Below are 17400 nucleotides of genomic sequence, written 5' to 3'. Positions count from 1 at the left end.
GCCGCAAAAGCAATGCGCCAAACAATTCATTGCAGCGGTCAGATTACGCATACGACACGTGAGCTCACTCAACTTACTCAAACGATCGATGCGCATAGCTGCAACAACGACAACGACAACAGCAAATACAACAACAACAACAACCGACAACAATAATGCTTGCAACGACAGCTTCAAATATGCAGACTACCAAAAGAATGCTGAAATTGAAGACGCCACAACAAAAACTCACACACACGCAACAATTTGTTGTACGTCGTTGTTATCAACGGCATTGTCACAGCTCCTGTGGTAGCTGCTGTTGTTGTTGTTGCTGCTGTCATATATTTGAATGCCCTTGCGATTATGCGGGCCATCATGTTGCTGCCATGCAGCTTGCCACGTTTTGTGTCCATCAAATTGAATGTCTTTTATTGCTTTTTCAGATTTATGATGAACACAAATTAATCTCGAGTATTGATTTGCAACTCTTGAGCAATAAATTTGAGTTAAAAGTACATTATATTTCTAGTCAAATTTGCTTTAAAAGGTCAGAAATATTTGTATATTGTATATATACATATAAAGTGAACAAATATTTGAGCTATTATTATTGTACAATAAATTTATATTTAAAATACATTTAGCATTGTGTTAAATATCGCAGAAAAGGTCAGCTACTTCTTAAATAATTTAAAAAAATTATTACTATATCGCTTTTTTCTTTTAAGCTTATGAAATATTTGATTGAAAAGAACATAATAATAAAAACATGATTAATAACCTTGAAGAAATACATTTAACTTGTTTTTAAATAAATAAATAATTTCAATATTTTACTTATAGTACAATTTTGAAAAGTAAGTCAAAATAATCTTAAAAATTTCAAAAGAAAAACTAGTTAGTTTTCGATCAATTTAATTTAATTTCAGTTTTGGCTCAATCTATAATTGATATATAAAAGAAAATTGTTACTGATAAAATCAAATATGTAAGATAAAACAAAAGAATAATAATTATACTGAATCTATTTGCAATACGTTTTCTATCTGAAAAGAATTTGATGCTGACCAAAAGACAGCTTATGCTGCTTCAATAAAATATACTTCTAGTTCTATCAGTTATTTAATTGATAGAGTATCTATACTTTACCTTCTGCAATTGCTTATTATAAATTTCTTGATTTGTGGTTATTGTTGTTGTGATTGTTATTGCAACGTCTGCCGCAATGTCTCCGCTTGGCAGACGCCGTTGTCTCCGCTGTGGCTGCCATTCGTTTGGATTGGTTGTAAGTTGCAAGGAGCATGGCACAGCCGAGGGGTGTGGGGGCTGTCCGGGTGCACGGGCTGCACGGACTGCACGGGAGCATGGGAGCATGGGTCTGAGCATGAGCATGGCATGTCATTTCTTGGCTTCGCCAAACATCTTTGGCATTCCTGAAGTCGCTGTCTCTCTAGCCAGGCATCTGCACAAATAAAAAAAATAAAAAAAAAATACAAAATAAAGTCTCATTTTCTGCTCGCCGTGTCTTTTGTCTTTCTCCAGCTGCGATTGTTGTGTTGTTCCTCATTTTACTTTTGCTGCAGATATTTGTAATGCAGCTTGTTTTGCATTTAATTTATGCGCGTAATTAGTTGAAAGTGAATGCCTGTAGTATAATATATAGAAGGTGCCTCACACATTGCGTATACGCGCCGTGGCACCAGAATCAACTGCGTAACTCGATACGAGTGCGATATCAACTGGCGCATCAGGCTTTGGTCAAAGGCTATAAATTATTATGTGAACGCTTCAGCTTTTCTTTTAGCCAACAGAAGTTGAGAGATGGAAGAGATGCTGGAGAGCCAGGGAGACAGGGAGGAGGGGAGGAGGGGTAAGAGTTGCTGGGCGAACAAAAGCAGCTCATTATTTGTGAAAAACGCGGCTGTCAAAATTGAAAATAGGGAAAAGCTGAAGAAATAAACCAAAACAATGGCAGGCTGGCAGCAGACAACAGGCAATAGGCAACTAACAGCAACTACAACAACAGCAACAACAGCAAAAAGCATTCAGTCCATTAGCAAATGCCGCTGCTGCTGAGTGGCAGACAGAGCATTGGATGCAAGTCAACGACGCCACCGCCACTGCCACCGCTGATGCTGCCGCTGCCGCATAATGAAAGCGAAAATTTAAATTTTTGATACAATTTGCAATTTTTTCCTACTTCATCATTCACATCAGCAGCAAGAGAGCAGCGACTGTGGCAAGCAGTGGCTTCAACTGCAACTTCAACTGCTGTTGGCAGTCAACAAGTCGACAAAGAAAACAATTCATCATGTTGTTGTAGATTGGAGGAACCTTTTGGCAGCGGCTTCGGTCGCCATCAATTTATGCGGCGGCGCTTAAATCGATTGCTTTGCCACATTGCAGCAATTGGCTAGTATGCGGCATGTAGCAAGCTGTGTGGATCGTGGAGCGAACAAAACGAACGCCTGCGCCAACCGCTGAACCGTAAAACTGAATTATGGAACAAAGACAGACAGAGAGAAAGACAGAAAGAGAGAGAAAGAGATCCAGGGTGGTTGCAGACCAAAGACATTTGACGTTTTGCGGGTGGATAAGAGCTGATGACGAACTGACCACAACGAAAACCACAACCACAACCACAAACCCAAAGCAGAGTCAGTGCCAGCGCCAGTCCTGTCCAAAAGCAGACCCAGACTCCACAGCCTGTCCGCAATTGCAACGCCGCGGCGCTTCATTAAGCGATTCATTCATGCAACCGATGCAGTCAGATGCAGTCGATCGTGTCGTTTTATTTGCCTCTTAAATTTTTGCGCTAACTAGATGTCGCAATTGAAAGTAAGCTGTCAATATTGCAGTATCAACTAGAGGGGAGCGAGGGTAGTCCAATTGCGGGGGTGCAACATTTCTCGTATGTATAAATTAAATATCACAATTATGATCTAGTTTTTATTTTGTGGAAAAAAGTCTTGCTGAAAAAAAGTAATAATGTAGCTTATTAAAAAAATTATAATTAGCAGCTGTGTTTCACAAATTTCGAAATATCGGTTTTTCCTGAAAGATAACACTTTCAGAAAAATTATACAACAAAAAATAATTTAATTTTTTTTTTGCTTGCATGTTTATTTAATTGGAAAATTGATTTTACTTTATGAAATACATTTCAAAAATTTTGAATCTTTCAACATATTTCTTTAAATTAAATTAATTAATTAATTAAATTAAACAGCACGCAAAGCTGGTTTGTTAGAGATTTGTAGAACAAGCCTGTGTATGTGATTTTTAAGCTGCTTACAATCTGCTTACCAGCTGTAAAGCTGACTTATAAGAAGCTTTTCTATGATTACAGTGCCGACAGAAGGCAGATTCCTTGCCAAATGAAAAGATTGGTCAATGAGGTGGCACAATCTTTGCCAACTGGTAAGATTGGTGTGCGAGGCAACTCTTCAGCGTCTTTCGTGTTCATAGTCGAAACTGGCAGCAAAAATGATAAATTTAAACTATTTTAAGATATGCGCAATTCATTTCTCTTGCCTTTTCTTTTCTTCTGTCAAAACCTGTGACTGATCTCATTGTAACAGAGAAGATAATAGAGCGTAAAGAATCCATATTTCAAACAATGAATAACAGATCAGGGTTATCCATATGCAGATCTTATTCTTATGACAATGACCGACAGATCATGGACAGATTTTTGGAGCATAAAAAAATATTCAATAGAAAGTTAACGTTACTTTTTGGCAAAGACAAAAATAAACAAGGTCATCTTTATTGGGGTGCAGTTATGACAGTTTGTGGTATAGGAATTCGTGATCTCATGATCTTAACTGAACTTGAACTCGCGACTTTAAATTTCATCATCATTTAAATTTAGTTGAAGCTGTTAGGCTTTATTTTTAGCACCCCGAAGGTCACACAAGGACATTGTTCAGCTACTGATTTTCTCAATTGTTCGACTTGAGAAGCACTCAAAACTCGAATTTTTATATTTAAAGTGAAGCGCAACTCGAAATCATACGCAAATTTAATTACTGACTCAGCGACTGGACAACCTCCAAGTGTGTTTGTATAAACTGGGGCCCCCGAGGGCATTGAAATCAAAATAGAAAACATATCTTTGGCAGTTCCAACACATTATGCAAATCCAAATGTTGGACAGCTTATTATTAATAGTAATAATTGATGTAGATTTTTTAGCACCTTTTTATTTTTTGGGTTGGTTTCCCCCATTATAATGTTTGTGATTTGTAAGACAAATAGAAGAAAAAAACCAGAGAATAACAGAGATAAACAATAGCCGAAAAGCCAGTGGACAAGCGTCGCAGCTGGCGAATTCTCTTTCTCATGGAATGTGGTTAACGTTGGGTCTGGGTTGTCTGGTTGGTTTCTGGCTAAGAAACGTGTTTTCTAACAAAGACCGCCTCTTAATGGGTCGACAAATAAAAGTATAATAAATAAATAATATAAGGAAAATGCGTAAAGGGTAAGGGTAATTTTTAAGAGACATACTCGTAAACACACTTGATCTGGCCAAAATGCCAAGGCGCTGAGAATCGAAATGTTGGCTTCAAAACCGTGGGCGATGAGATCATAGTTATTTAATTGGTTGCCACTTTGCCTTTGCCTTTTACAACTGAGTGCAAAGCTTTCCTGTAGCTTGACAGTAGCTGAGAGAGTGCGGCCCTCAATCATTTGCTCTCTCCCTCACTTCACACACTTTGTTTATGGCCTCAACGCGCGCACGTTGACCGAATTGGGAAGATGAATGTGCGACAAATGCCAAAAGATAAGGCAACTGACTTGGCTGACTGAATGACTGGCAACGCGACACGAATCAAATAATCGTGTAAATCTCACAAAACTCGTAATCTGATCAATTGTTGATGTAAATTTAAAATGCTGATGCACAGTTTGCATACCCTATTTTTTTATCAATACGGTATGTGAGTTTAAGTTTGTTTGAAGGAGTAAGAATGTACAGAGTATCTCTAAGTCATGCACTCTCACCTGTTACTTTTCTTGCCATTTTTGATTGCATTTGTTACTTTTTTTATTTTACTGATTTATATGACAGATGTGCATTAAGGAAAAGGCAATAAGCTGATTGACATGCGTTGTCATACATGGCGTATGCGCAATTAAAGGCAATCTGCGTCTAGCATTTCCTAGCTACATGCAAATTCAATTCTAGCTACAAATATGGCTCAACAAATTTCTTTTAATTATGTTACTATGCTCTAAAAACTAGCTGTAGCTTATAGCTAAGCGTCTTATTTTAATTAACCTATTTATAGTCATTATTATATCCGGCGATTTAAGCAGGAAATGAGCTGCTGCTGGGAGAGTTGCCAAAAATTTGGCTTACCGTTAAGTTTGATTGCTAATGCTCATGTTGATGATGATGATGATGATGATGATCATAATACAATAATATTAGGAGCAGTTGTAGACTTTAAGACGTCGCCTTAATATTTGTGGTTGTGTTTAGTTTTTTATCTTCTTTTTTGTTGGCTCGTCTAATTGATTTAATAATCAAGGTTTTAATGCCGCTTCTCGTTTTTTTTATTGTTGTCATTTCAGCAAGCCGCAAAGTCTCCACACACGCAGGCAAAACTTCAAAGCCGGAGACTCTCCAAAAACGTGTGCGAAAACGAAAACAAAAACAAAACACAAAAGCAAAGCTCGCTGCCAATGCAAACGCCACTTGCGCAGCCGAAGCAGCTCGCGTCGCTGTCGCTTCGTTGGCGCTCGTGCTATGCGACGACAGCAGCAGCAGCAGCAACAGCCGAAGCAGCAGCAGCAGCAGAAGTTGCTGTCGCAGCAGCAGCAGCAGCGCTCAGTCTGTTTGTGTCGCTCGGTGCGTTCGGTTGCCAATTCGCGTTGTGTTCGTTCTCGTTGAGACATTGACGCTGTCTCTGTCTCTGTCTTCGTTTCCATTTGTATCTGCGTTCTCTTCGCTCGTTGCGCGTGCGCCGCGTCGATGTTGCTGCGGTTGAATATGTCGTCGCTTCAGCCCATAAGTTCGTGCGAGTCAAAGTAAAAGCCATAAAAGCAAAAGAGCAACAAAGTCGAAAATAAAAGTGTGCGAAAACAAAAATGTAACAACAACAACAACAACAACAAGCAAGCCAAACCAAAGCAAACCAATCGAGCAACAGTTTAATACGAGTTTCGTTCTTGCTGCTTCTTAAAGTTCTTCTCTTTTGTTTTTTCGTTGACCATTAAAAGTGACGCTGTAATGAAGCTTTAAACGCACTACAACAAAAAGAAATAAAAATAAAATTAAAAAAAAAAGAAATAAAAAAAGTAACAACAACAACAAACGAATTGAGCCGCCCCGTTGTGGCATCAACTTGAACTTCAGTCTGCGTCTCTGTCGCTGTCGCTGTCTTCGTCTTCGTCTTCGTCGTGCCTCGTCTCGTGATCTCGTGTGGTATTTTTAGACAAAAAATCGCAACGCAATGGGCACCAAGTCACCCGGTGGTCCGCAGCGCTGCCGTCTCATACTGCAGCGCTGCCTGGCCATCCAGCTGAGCAAGCCGGGCCACACGCCCGAGGACTTTTGGATGTACGACTCGGGATATATGATATTTCAGGTGAGTTTGCGAGCAACCAAATGTGTTGCACACAGAACGACAACAGCGAACTGGTTTCTGGACACAACTGGTTGCAAGTTCACTGTCCACTGTCCACCGTCCACAGTCTCGATGTTCAGGCGGCGCTTTAGCGCCCCAAAGTGCGTGAGGATGTTCGAGTATTGTGAAATGGCAAGGAGGCCTGCCAGCCAGCTACACTTGAAATAAAAAGTGATTCACAATAGACTTGAGTTGAGCTTTAAATTCCAAAAATAGCTTAACCGCGAAATTTGTGAAATTAAATGCTATAAAGATCGCTAGTAAAGATTACAATATCGTTATACAAGTACATATAAACAAATTATGGTTAATGATTAAAGATTATCTCGAACTATAACCTATAAATAAAACTAAATAGTATAGACAGGTTTTCGAGTGTGGAAATGTACTTTAGGTACATTTATATAGATACATCTGTATATATTTTACGCTTTTATATTGTCTCCATTTCAAGGTCGCTTTTTTTTAATGCACTGCGAGCATTTCCCATGACGACAAATGACTTGGAACGATGGAGAGCACAGGTTACAACTTAGGAGTTGTTCAGCTGCCAGTTTACACTTTGAATAGCGGCAAATTTGCTGGCGTCATTCAGACTAGACAATTCCAGCAACAGCAACAACTTGCAACTTGCAACTTGCAATTTGCAACTGCAATTGGCAAGAAGAACTCTGATATTTAATGCTTGTACTTGTACTTTGCCCCTGTAGAAGCTCGTGTCTGTCTGTGCGAGTTTTGTTTTTTATTATCGTCGACTTTTATTGATGACTTTGGTAAAAAGTTGCTCCTCTTTTTGCCAAGTTGCAAGTTGGTAGTTGCAGCAGCTTGCAACAGATAAGCGCAACTGCAAATAAATCACTGCAGGGCTTTCATATTCATGAAGTTCATTATAAATTGCAACGTTAAAAGCCATCGAAAATGTGGCATTTGTTTCATTCAACTTGCCCCTACCCCTCCATATACCTCTTTCTCTCTCTCTCTCTCTCTCTCTCTCACTATATTTTTATACATTTTTCAACGCGCTGCGTTGACAACAAATTTGAATTTTAAATTAGTTAAGTTTTTTTTTGTTTTTTTATTCAGTTTTTCGGTGGCTGAGTTTTTATTGTTGGTTGTTCTGTTCATTGTTTATTGCAACTTGATTGTCGCATGACGTCACTAGTCAAGTTCAAGTTTGAAGCGTTAATTTATGTAGCGCTACAAATGACTAAAAATAAAAAAATACGCAAAATAAAATAGCTTATTTTGAGTGAATACAATACATACGACTCACTTCCAGTAAAATTGCTCAATATTATTTGCAAAGTGCTATTAAAATTAACATATAATCTTTATTTTTATATGGTCATCAATAAGCGATTTTCGTCACCTCATTAAAATATTCTTTTTAAAAAAGAATATAGTATGATTTGCATAGCTTGGGATATGTATATTTACATTATTCTTATTTCAAAAAGAAGTGTAGAATAGAGATCCTTTTTTAGTCGCTTGCATTTCAAGCATAGTTTTTGTCTTTCTACTTTTAAACTTGCGTTTTTGAAAGTTTCCATAGAAAAAAAAAACTATTATATCAACAATTACTGACTTTCTAAGTAAAATATATTTTTTTTTATAATTGCACTTAATTTATTGAATAATTAAATTAAAATAGTTTCCAATTGTTAATTCAAGTTGCAATAAAAATTCCATTTGTGTATCAACTTCCAAATATCTCGTACACTCGTAAAACTTCCCTTTTTTGTATTCATTGTTCATTAATACTCAATTAAATGTCGTGCAATTGCCTTAAAAGTGACTAATTTATTATTATTCAATTATATTCAATTGTAAATTTTCGGCAAGACACTTCAAAAAAAGCCGACTGCATTCTTATCTTTAGCCCGGATTTTTCGCTGTGATTTTTTGCACTTTGCATACCAAAAAGTTGGCACATACACAAGTTGATGTAAGCAAATAATCCCCTCGAGTTTCCGTTGACATGTATGTATGTATTTGCAACTGCATATATTATTACAAAATCCAACGAGAAGCATTCATAAAGAGCCCAAGTCGGACAGTCCAGTGTGCTAATTAATATTACGTGCCTCGGCTCCGTTTGTAGAGTTTCTCATGTGTGTATGACGACGTCTCTAGAGATAAGAGCATACAATGGAGCGTGCCCTGAATGGGAATCGGAAGAGGCCAGAGATGTTGTTTAGGGCCAAACAATAAACAATGCCAATTTGGGGCATGTGCTTCAAGAAAAATGCCTAAAAATTATTGAAAATTAAAGTGAGAGAACAGGAAGTGACTAAAGCTAAGAAACAACTCAACAAACAGCAAACACAAATATTAAACTATGACTGTGTGTGTGTGTGTGTGTGACTGTGCATGTGCAATCAAGTGTGAATTATGCTGGGCGTGGCACTTTTGGGGAGTCAAGTCTAAAGTTAATGTTGCGTTAGCTTCTTTACCTTCCACACAGAGAGAACTTGAAGCGTATAACGTATACTCAAGTTTATTTCGTATTTTAAGGGCGTTTCCCAGGGACAATGGGCTTAATGAGCATATCAAAACTGTCAGAGATATATATATTATTTTAATGTTGGGTCTCTAAATAGCTTCCGGCTAAAGAATGATGAGAAAAATGCGCATTTTAGTGTGACGAAATTAACGCGCTTATGCAATCCATTGAAAACTAATTAAAGTTAACATAATACAAAAAAAAATAAAAGATGGAATGAGAAGTGTTAGAGAGTTTATCTAGTTGCGATATGCCTTTTAAATAAATTATTTTTCATGACAGCCATAGAAAAAATAATGAACTGTTGCTTAGCCAAACTGTTCCTATGATAGATAGCTAAATAAAAATTCCAATTTCACAACTAGAAAAATTTTCCACAAACGCTTAAGAAATTTCGGTTATACTCTTAATGTGAAAACTTTCTATATTTATTTTGTGCAATATTTTAAAACCTAATGGAATTATGTATACTCAGGTTTTCATTGGCATTAAAAAGTCTTTAAAGTTGAGTTTCCTGGCTAGTTAGACATTTGCTAAGCTTGCAATATTTTAACTGTCTGTTTTCTTGATACTTAACGAGGCAGTTGAATAATGAAAGGCTTCAGTTTTAGTGTCAATTCTGAGGCATGTAAGTTCCCAAATTTTATTGGCAAAAACATAATGCTGCCTGGGGTCTGCACCCACCTGAACTGATCTCTGAACCGCATTGTTAATTTTATATCTCTGTGTATATTTTTTTAGTGTTTGCAACAGACAAATGACATGAGCTAAAACAAGTTGTTTCGTGTATTTCGTGATATATTGTTTTTTTTTTTATTATTATTATTGTTTGACTTTTACGGCCAGACGAGAGTCTTAACTAAGTAAGATTGCAACAAGTTTTAAAGCATTATTTTTTATTGAAAAGTGCAAAATTATGTCATAGATTGAGATTGAGATTGAGATGGAGAGAACGCAGCTCCAATGCCAATGCATAAAATTTGGCAATGAAATTGAAAAGTGAAATGCGTTGGCGATTAGAATAGAATGGAACTGAAGGCAATTGAAAACTGCATCATCAGTACGGTTCCTGTTTCAATTTTAGTTTCAGTCAATAATATTGGTAATTACGTTAATCTGGAACAGTTAACAATCGATGCTATTTACTGATCTCAAAGTCTCATAGAACAGCTTGCTAAGTGACTCTTACTTTTCCTGTATTTTTTGGCCTCACCTCGACTCCAATTTCAACTTTCTGGCCTGTTCAAATACAATTTCATGTGCAATCAAAATTAAAATAAAGCAATGAAGAAGCACAGTAAAACAAATTGATTTATCGGCACGCGGCACACACTGAAACCAACTCGAATTGTTATGGGCTTTGATTGTTGTAACCTCTCTATTCCCCCTACTTCCTTCTCCATTCACTCAATCTTATTGTGGCACCCCTCGATTAAGCTGATTGAGTTTAATGAAATTTTAACGATGGCGCAACATTTAAACTTTAATTTATTTTTGTCGCCTCGCTTAAGTTAAAGTTGAATGCTTTTAATTGGTTGGCGTTGTGGCATGCGCCTTATAATTGATTTTAATTTCAATTTCAATTGCAGCTGCAATTGCAATTGCTTTAAGTGACTAATTTGATTGGTCAACAAACAGATAAAACAAAGAGAGCATCGCGAATTGTGTGGGCTGCAATTGAAGAAAGGCATCGGTGTTGTTTATGGATTATGCAAGTTAACTCTGATCAAAACCAAAGACGACAACAAGGTCGTTTTGGATTACGTCCAGTCTGTTGTCTGTTGTCTGTTGTCTATCGTGTGGAGTGTCCAATGTCCAAGTGGCCAAGTGGCAACTGCTTCAGTTCAAGTCACGCCGGCGACAATAATTGCCCCACACGACAACAACAACAACAACTACAACAACTACAACGGCAACAACAAAAGCAACACCATCACAAATCACAGACATGTGCAATGCGAATATATGTATTTAGATTAACGAGTACACTCAATACACTCAGTGTTTTCTGTTAAATACTCCAACAGACTGTTTTGCCTCGAGGTGTTAGCCAAAATGCCATTTGGTTAAAAGTTAATTAAACCCGGTCCATTTATGAGGAGTTTCTTTTGTATTTGCAAGCGTCATGGTTCGCATAGACATTAACCAGATCTAAATATCGTCAAAAGTTGATCGAATAACGACACTATAATTGTAACCATTAAAGTAAAAGATTTACTATTTATCTGTCTGCTTGCAACGCGAAAAGCGAGTGCTTATAAGTGCCAAATGATTTAAGCGCCAACCTGTTGATAGCTACAACTTTTGATGACTTGAAAGTCGTTGCCGAAGATCAGGAAAGAAAAGGGAAAACTTAGTCAGGCTTATGAAACACATGTATTACGATCTACCTGGGCTTTTGCTTTATTTATTTGTCTTTCTGTTTGCTGTTGACTTGCTCAAATTTCTTAACTCAGTTTTCAGTTCTATTTAAAGCTCACATTTTTTTTAATGACTTACCTGCATATAAACCTGATTAGATATGTTTACAAGTTGTAGATTCTCTTTCCCCAGTATGTTGTCGCTTTCTCTATTTTGAACTAGCTAGAAGACTTTTCTTGAGTTGAGAACTATAAATCTTGAAAACTATTAATCTCTTAATGCCATCATAATCTTGGTTTATTTTCTGTGTAATAAAACTAGCACAAAAGTAACTAAATTTGTTAATTAATGTCTTTATTAGTTTAGGCTCAAATATTACATATATAAAAAATAATCTATTTAATAATAGAGTTGTTGAATAATGTAAAATTAAAACTCAATTGTATCTCTACTTAAAGCTTACATTAATTATATTTTATTCTCTACCTTGGTATTACATTGCAATTAGAATTTCTGACAGCAATATCATCTATTCCCATTAAATGTTGACAAGCAAATGTGGAGAGGGAAGCAGGGGAGCTTTTAGTTGATACTCGTAATGTGGGAAATGGGATTTTGCTTCATATTTAATGCCCTTAGTAGCACTCAGTTTGATTGCATGATTGCCGGATTGATTGAATGACAGTTGCGTGCTAAATGCTCGACAGAGAGCTGTAGATACATTTACAGATACGGATACATTTACAGATACAGATACGAATACATAACTGCATGGAGCAGCTATTTAACTAACTGCTATGAATGACAGAGCCCACAGCCAATCCGGCCAGACATTTCAGCAAGTGCCAGCTGCGCATCAACGCCAAAATACAAAAGGCACCAGCAACAATAACAACAATTACAAAAATAAAAGGTACTCAGTGTATGCTTGACTATGAAATACTTTGTATCAAGTTAATTAAATCGATGCCAAACATTTTTTTGCCAGTTCTCGCCAGACTTTCACATGAAAATGACACTATTTAATATGGCAGCTATGAATATTATCTAAAGTTCATTATATCCCTTTGTGCTCTGGTACAGGGTATAACAATTCCAGCAAGCAACGACAACGACAACGTCAACAAATCAAATTCAAAAGCAGCGTCAGAACACAACGGAGCAGGTGCCATGAGGTGGCAGCTCCAATGGGATCCATGTAGCTAAGTAGGGGTATGCGGTAAGGTAGGGTGTCAGGGCAGGGTTGGCAGGTCGGTTGAAATTGGAGCTGACTGCAGCAGACTTCATTGTTCCCACAGTATTTCGAACTTTGTAGTCAGCTTCAACCTAATAGACTTTTCACGCTTCGGTTTTAAATTGAGGCGCTGATTTTTAGCAGCTGATATATATATGTATAAGTCTATATACATATATATGCATAGCATATTTATTTTGTGCAGTTTCTCGTTTTATTTGCCAGAAGTTTTGCAATTCGAAAAAGTTTTGCAAACGACAAACTGACGGAGCCGACAGAAGATAGAGCCGGAAAAAAGTTTTGCAGCTTAAAGAGTTAAGTTGAAGTTGAAGCGAATTGAATTGGAATGGAATTGAATGAAGTTGGTTTGGGTTGAGTTGATATCTGTTATTAATTGCATTGAGCTAGGGCTGCAAAAGGGTTGCCAAAAGATACGTTACCCTGTCAGGCAGATACAATTTTATGTGTATCCTGTGTGCTGGCAAGGAGTTGTTAGTTGTTTTTGCCATTTGCCAGCTGCCATTGCAATTTGTTTTGGCAAATACAAACATTGCTTAAGCTCCACAAAAACTAATAAAACAAATCGCATGTGCAGCAGGCCAAGAGTTGATATTTCGTAGATTTCTTTCGGTGGTCAATGAACTTCTCAATCCCAATTCTAATACCAACCCTCGCCCCCGTCACGTTGAATGCCGAACCACAGTCAATGCCTTAGGCATTCCCAGGGCTACGCCCGACTGACCAAATCATGTTGAACAGTTGGCAGTTGGCATTTTAAGTGCAGTGCAAATTGCTGAAGACGCTGTAAAGAATCCCTTTCATTCCATTCCATCCCTTCCCTTCAGCCAGGGGTGGGTTGTCTGCCCAGCCCCAAAAACTGGGCGTTGCTCTGTGGCTATGCAATTTGTGCGCTTATCAGTTGACGCATTGATTGGAATTGTGCTCGCACATATTTATGCAAGCAACCGCTTCCGACAGCCGCCTAGTTTTATGGACTGAACCCAACCCCAATCCCTTCTTGAGCTCAAGCTCAAGCACAACGACAACCATTGACCACCACTGCAGAAAATGACCAGACATATAAACAATGATGACGCCCTAAGATAGAAGTACGAGCCACGAGTGGCAACATCTAATTCTACATAGAGATGGGAATGGGTACGTTTTGTAATTGTGTGAATGAGTTTTGTGAATGGCCATAGAAATGAATGAGAAACTTTCAAAAACTCATTAAAGTCATTCAAATAATTATTGTTATTGTATTAAACTAATGATGTTGCTTGCCAAATAATTTATTATTCGCTTTCTTGCAACCATTTTTCATATAGTACTTTAAATATAATTATTTTGGAATTCACAATATGCTGTTTATAATATAATATAATTTCTGGAAAGTGGTACCATTAGTTTTATAAAAATTTAAAAATACAAAATATGTCTACATATCTTATATATATAATTAAAAATGTTGTGCAAATTAATGCAATAAATTTAAATTATTTAAACCTCTGAAAATTAGTTGGTTCTGCAGTAAAATTACTCTCTCTTTTAAATAGTCTATTCTCTTTCTTTAGCTCGATCTCTGTCTGTGCTTTATTTTTTCTTTGTTGGTTTTTTATAATTTCATAATGTCACCTACTTTTTTTTCCCCTCTCAAATTTCTTGCAAAGATATAAACGAAAAAAAATTAGATGAAGCTTCTTTAGTTTCGGCCAAGTAAAGTAAGTAAAGACAATCAAACCGCAAGATTAACTGTCGTTGTTGTTTTTATTGTTGATTTTAAGTGGCTGCTGCAAGTTAATGTTTGTTCGTGGTAAGGTCAAGGATTATTATACTTCATCATAACTCTATTAAGCTCGTCCCCGGATCTCAGAGGTTGCCACAATGCCTGCACATTTGTTTGTAAATTGTTATTATCTTGTTGCAGCACACACACAGTGAAAGATTCCTCTTGAGTCAACTCCTCCCCGTCTCCGTCCCTGCCACCCTCCCGTGTGTCAGTCAACTTTGCCCATCTTAAGTCGAGTCTGGTGATAGTTTTGTCTATTTAAAGCCACCGCAGAAAGACTTAAATATTTTTTACTCACTTTTCGTGTGTTTTGTGGGAGTTTTGTTGCCTGGCATTAAGTAAAAGTCCAATGAAAGCGCCACCAAACGGCAGCAACAGCAAAAGCAACAGCAACAGCAGCTGTGGCAGAGGCAACATTAAAGTTGAATCACTTGAATGTGATGTTAAATGACTTTCAAAGCGTACACATTTAATTCGATTATTAAAAGTTTTGCATTACTTCCGAAGCCCGAAAATAATCGAATAAGAAACTGAAAACACGACACAGACATAAACACATTTTTCGATGCCAGTCCAGTAACATTACCAAGTCCAGCTTTAGATCCAGCTCCATGACTTCAAGCTTCCCGCCTGCGCATAATGATGCAGCAGAAAATTAGTGAGTAGAGTTGAGAGCTCAGGGCTCTGGAGGTTTTTTATGATTGCATAGATAATGCAGCTTGGACGTTGTCATCTGACGTCGGCGCGTGACAGCCGAACACGCCCCTTTTTGCTGTTAAAGGCAGATGACTCTGAACTGACGGGTTCATCAGGCAATGACGAGTTAATTTTTGCGCCAGCTCATGCATTAGTTGAGCCCCATTCCTCCTCCCCAATAGGCGTAAGGGAAGGGGAGGAAAACCCAGACAGTCGCCTCAGAGGCAACATCAGCATCAAACATCTACATTGTGTAACACTCGACGTGCTGGCGACATTAAAGCCAAGGAGTGACCACATCGAGAAATGGCATCGAAAAGGTCAAATCGCAGAGACCACAAAAAAAAAATAAAAGCTAAACTGAAAACAAAAAATGTTGTGGAAAAAACAAAACTGGGTGATGTTCATTAGCGTGAAACTATAAAAGCTACGGAAAAGGCACTCTTTTTGAGTGAAACTAAAGAGAAACTTGGAAATAAACCTTTGACTGCACTTTAAACTTGCATTTCCTAAGATCTGCCCCCCTCCCAAACCCTGTATATTCTCTATATCCAAGTACATTCCTCCGTTTCTTGTTGCCCTCTCTGGGCTTTATTTGTTGCTGTCCTAGTCTGGCGTTTTGTGTGACTTTTAGCTCGATCCCTGGGCCCATGTTTACATCAGAAACGTGCCTCAAGTGTTCCTGTCACCGCACAAATTGGACATTTATTTGTTGCCCGCGGACAAAAGTTTTGAAAAGTGTTGGGAACAAGCACACCGAAAATATATAAAGCCCATAAAAGAAATAACAATAAAATGTGGGCAAAATACAAGAAGATAGAAATAGCAATAAATAAATGCAGCGCTGTGGAATTATATGGGCCAGAACTTGTTGACGATTTGGCATTTCATTTGCAACAACAACAACAACAGCAACAACCAGAAAAGGAGCAAGAACAACAACAGAAGCAAGCATAACAATTGAGGCAATGATGCAGCGACTTTGTGGCGCCTCCTCAGCAAATATGTTGCCGTTACCAGTAGTTGCCACTAGTTGTTGTTGTTGTTGTTATTGTTGTTCAGTTGTTCAGGGGCGTGCTACGATCCGCTTAGCTAATTGACGGCTGCCAACTGGTTTGGGGTATACACTACGCCTACAGATGGATAACTCTTTAAGCAGCCAGGTGGCAGTGGCAGAGGGGCATGTGGCATGAGGCAGTGGCAACAGGGGCGGCTTAACTCAATTATGCCACTTGCAGCTCGGCAATTTGTCAATTAGTGCAACGGCAACACACAAGTAGCTCAACTCAGCTCAATTCTCCTTCCTGGCAACTGATTTTTTGTTCGATTCTATTGAAAGTTAATTGTTCAATTCAGTTTCCTTATTAATAGAAGATTGATTGGGGAAATGAGAGACTTCCAGTTGTTGATTGTCTTTAAAGACCTTCTCTTTAAACATTCAATCATTTGATTCTAGCAAAGTCAATAACTTAAACCGTTTAGTTTCGATTTAATTCTATCAACTCAAATCAAATGAAATTGAATAGGAAAACTGTAGCTGAATCAATTAATTTTTTTTTAAGTGTCAAGGGGAAAGTTTACAGAAGGGTAAAAAAATTTAATTTCCCAATTTTTATGCAGAATCAATATAATAACCAAATAATGATAAAATTGCCATTCCACAAGGAAATCAGTTAAGATTTGACAAAGTTATGATATTTTGAAGTTTTTTTTTAAAACCGTTAAGTAAGGAAAAAAATAGAAAGTGGGAAACCATAACTATTATATTAGAAACCCGATATTCTTTTAACTTCCAGAATATTGTAATCTCTGTTTAGTTGGTAGGAATTCCACTCTGAAAGTTGATTTAAATGATAGTAAATAAAAAGTTGTCAAACTTCATATTCCAGAGAAAGAAACTCTTTAAATCCTTCCTCATTTCCACTTTGTGCTTGCTTTGCTTTCCTGCTTTCTTTTGGCTTAAGTTGCTCAATTTTTCACACGTTTCCTCTTTGCCTTTTGCAGAACTTCCTGGCGGCCAATGCGCAATGCTGGTGGAATGCCCCACTGACAGCTGCAACACGTGCGCTCAAGTATGCCGGACATGTGGCGCCTGGGATGTTGCTGGTCACCGCTGAGCCGTGTGCTCTGGAGGTGCTACGAGGCGCCTTTGCGCGCAGTGTGCTCAAACCGCCAGCTACCTACATCATCAGTTCCGTGG

At 37.8% G+C, this 17400-nt stretch overlaps 1 protein-coding gene across 1 annotated transcript in view; it reads left to right on the top strand.

Moving 5' to 3' along the window:
* The window catches only part of LOC117788296, a 59956-nt gene that overhangs the window by 25178 nt on the left and 17378 nt on the right, over window positions 1-17400 (top strand). The window contains exons 2-3 of the mRNA XM_034627023.1: window positions 5563-6578; window positions 17205-17400. Coding sequence (XP_034482914.1) covers window positions 6444-6578; window positions 17205-17400 — 331 coding nt within the window. The 5' untranslated portion in view covers window positions 5563-6443. The remainder of the gene's footprint in view (window positions 1-5562; window positions 6579-17204) is intronic.

The sequence above is a fragment of the Drosophila innubila genome, assembly GCF_004354385.1.
Source record: "Drosophila innubila isolate TH190305 chromosome 3L unlocalized genomic scaffold, UK_Dinn_1.0 0_D_3L, whole genome shotgun sequence".
NCBI classification, from domain to species: Eukaryota; Metazoa; Arthropoda; class Insecta; order Diptera; family Drosophilidae; genus Drosophila; species Drosophila innubila.
The sequence above is the reverse complement of the archived record's forward strand: the minus strand, read 5'-3'. Positions and strand labels throughout refer to the sequence as shown.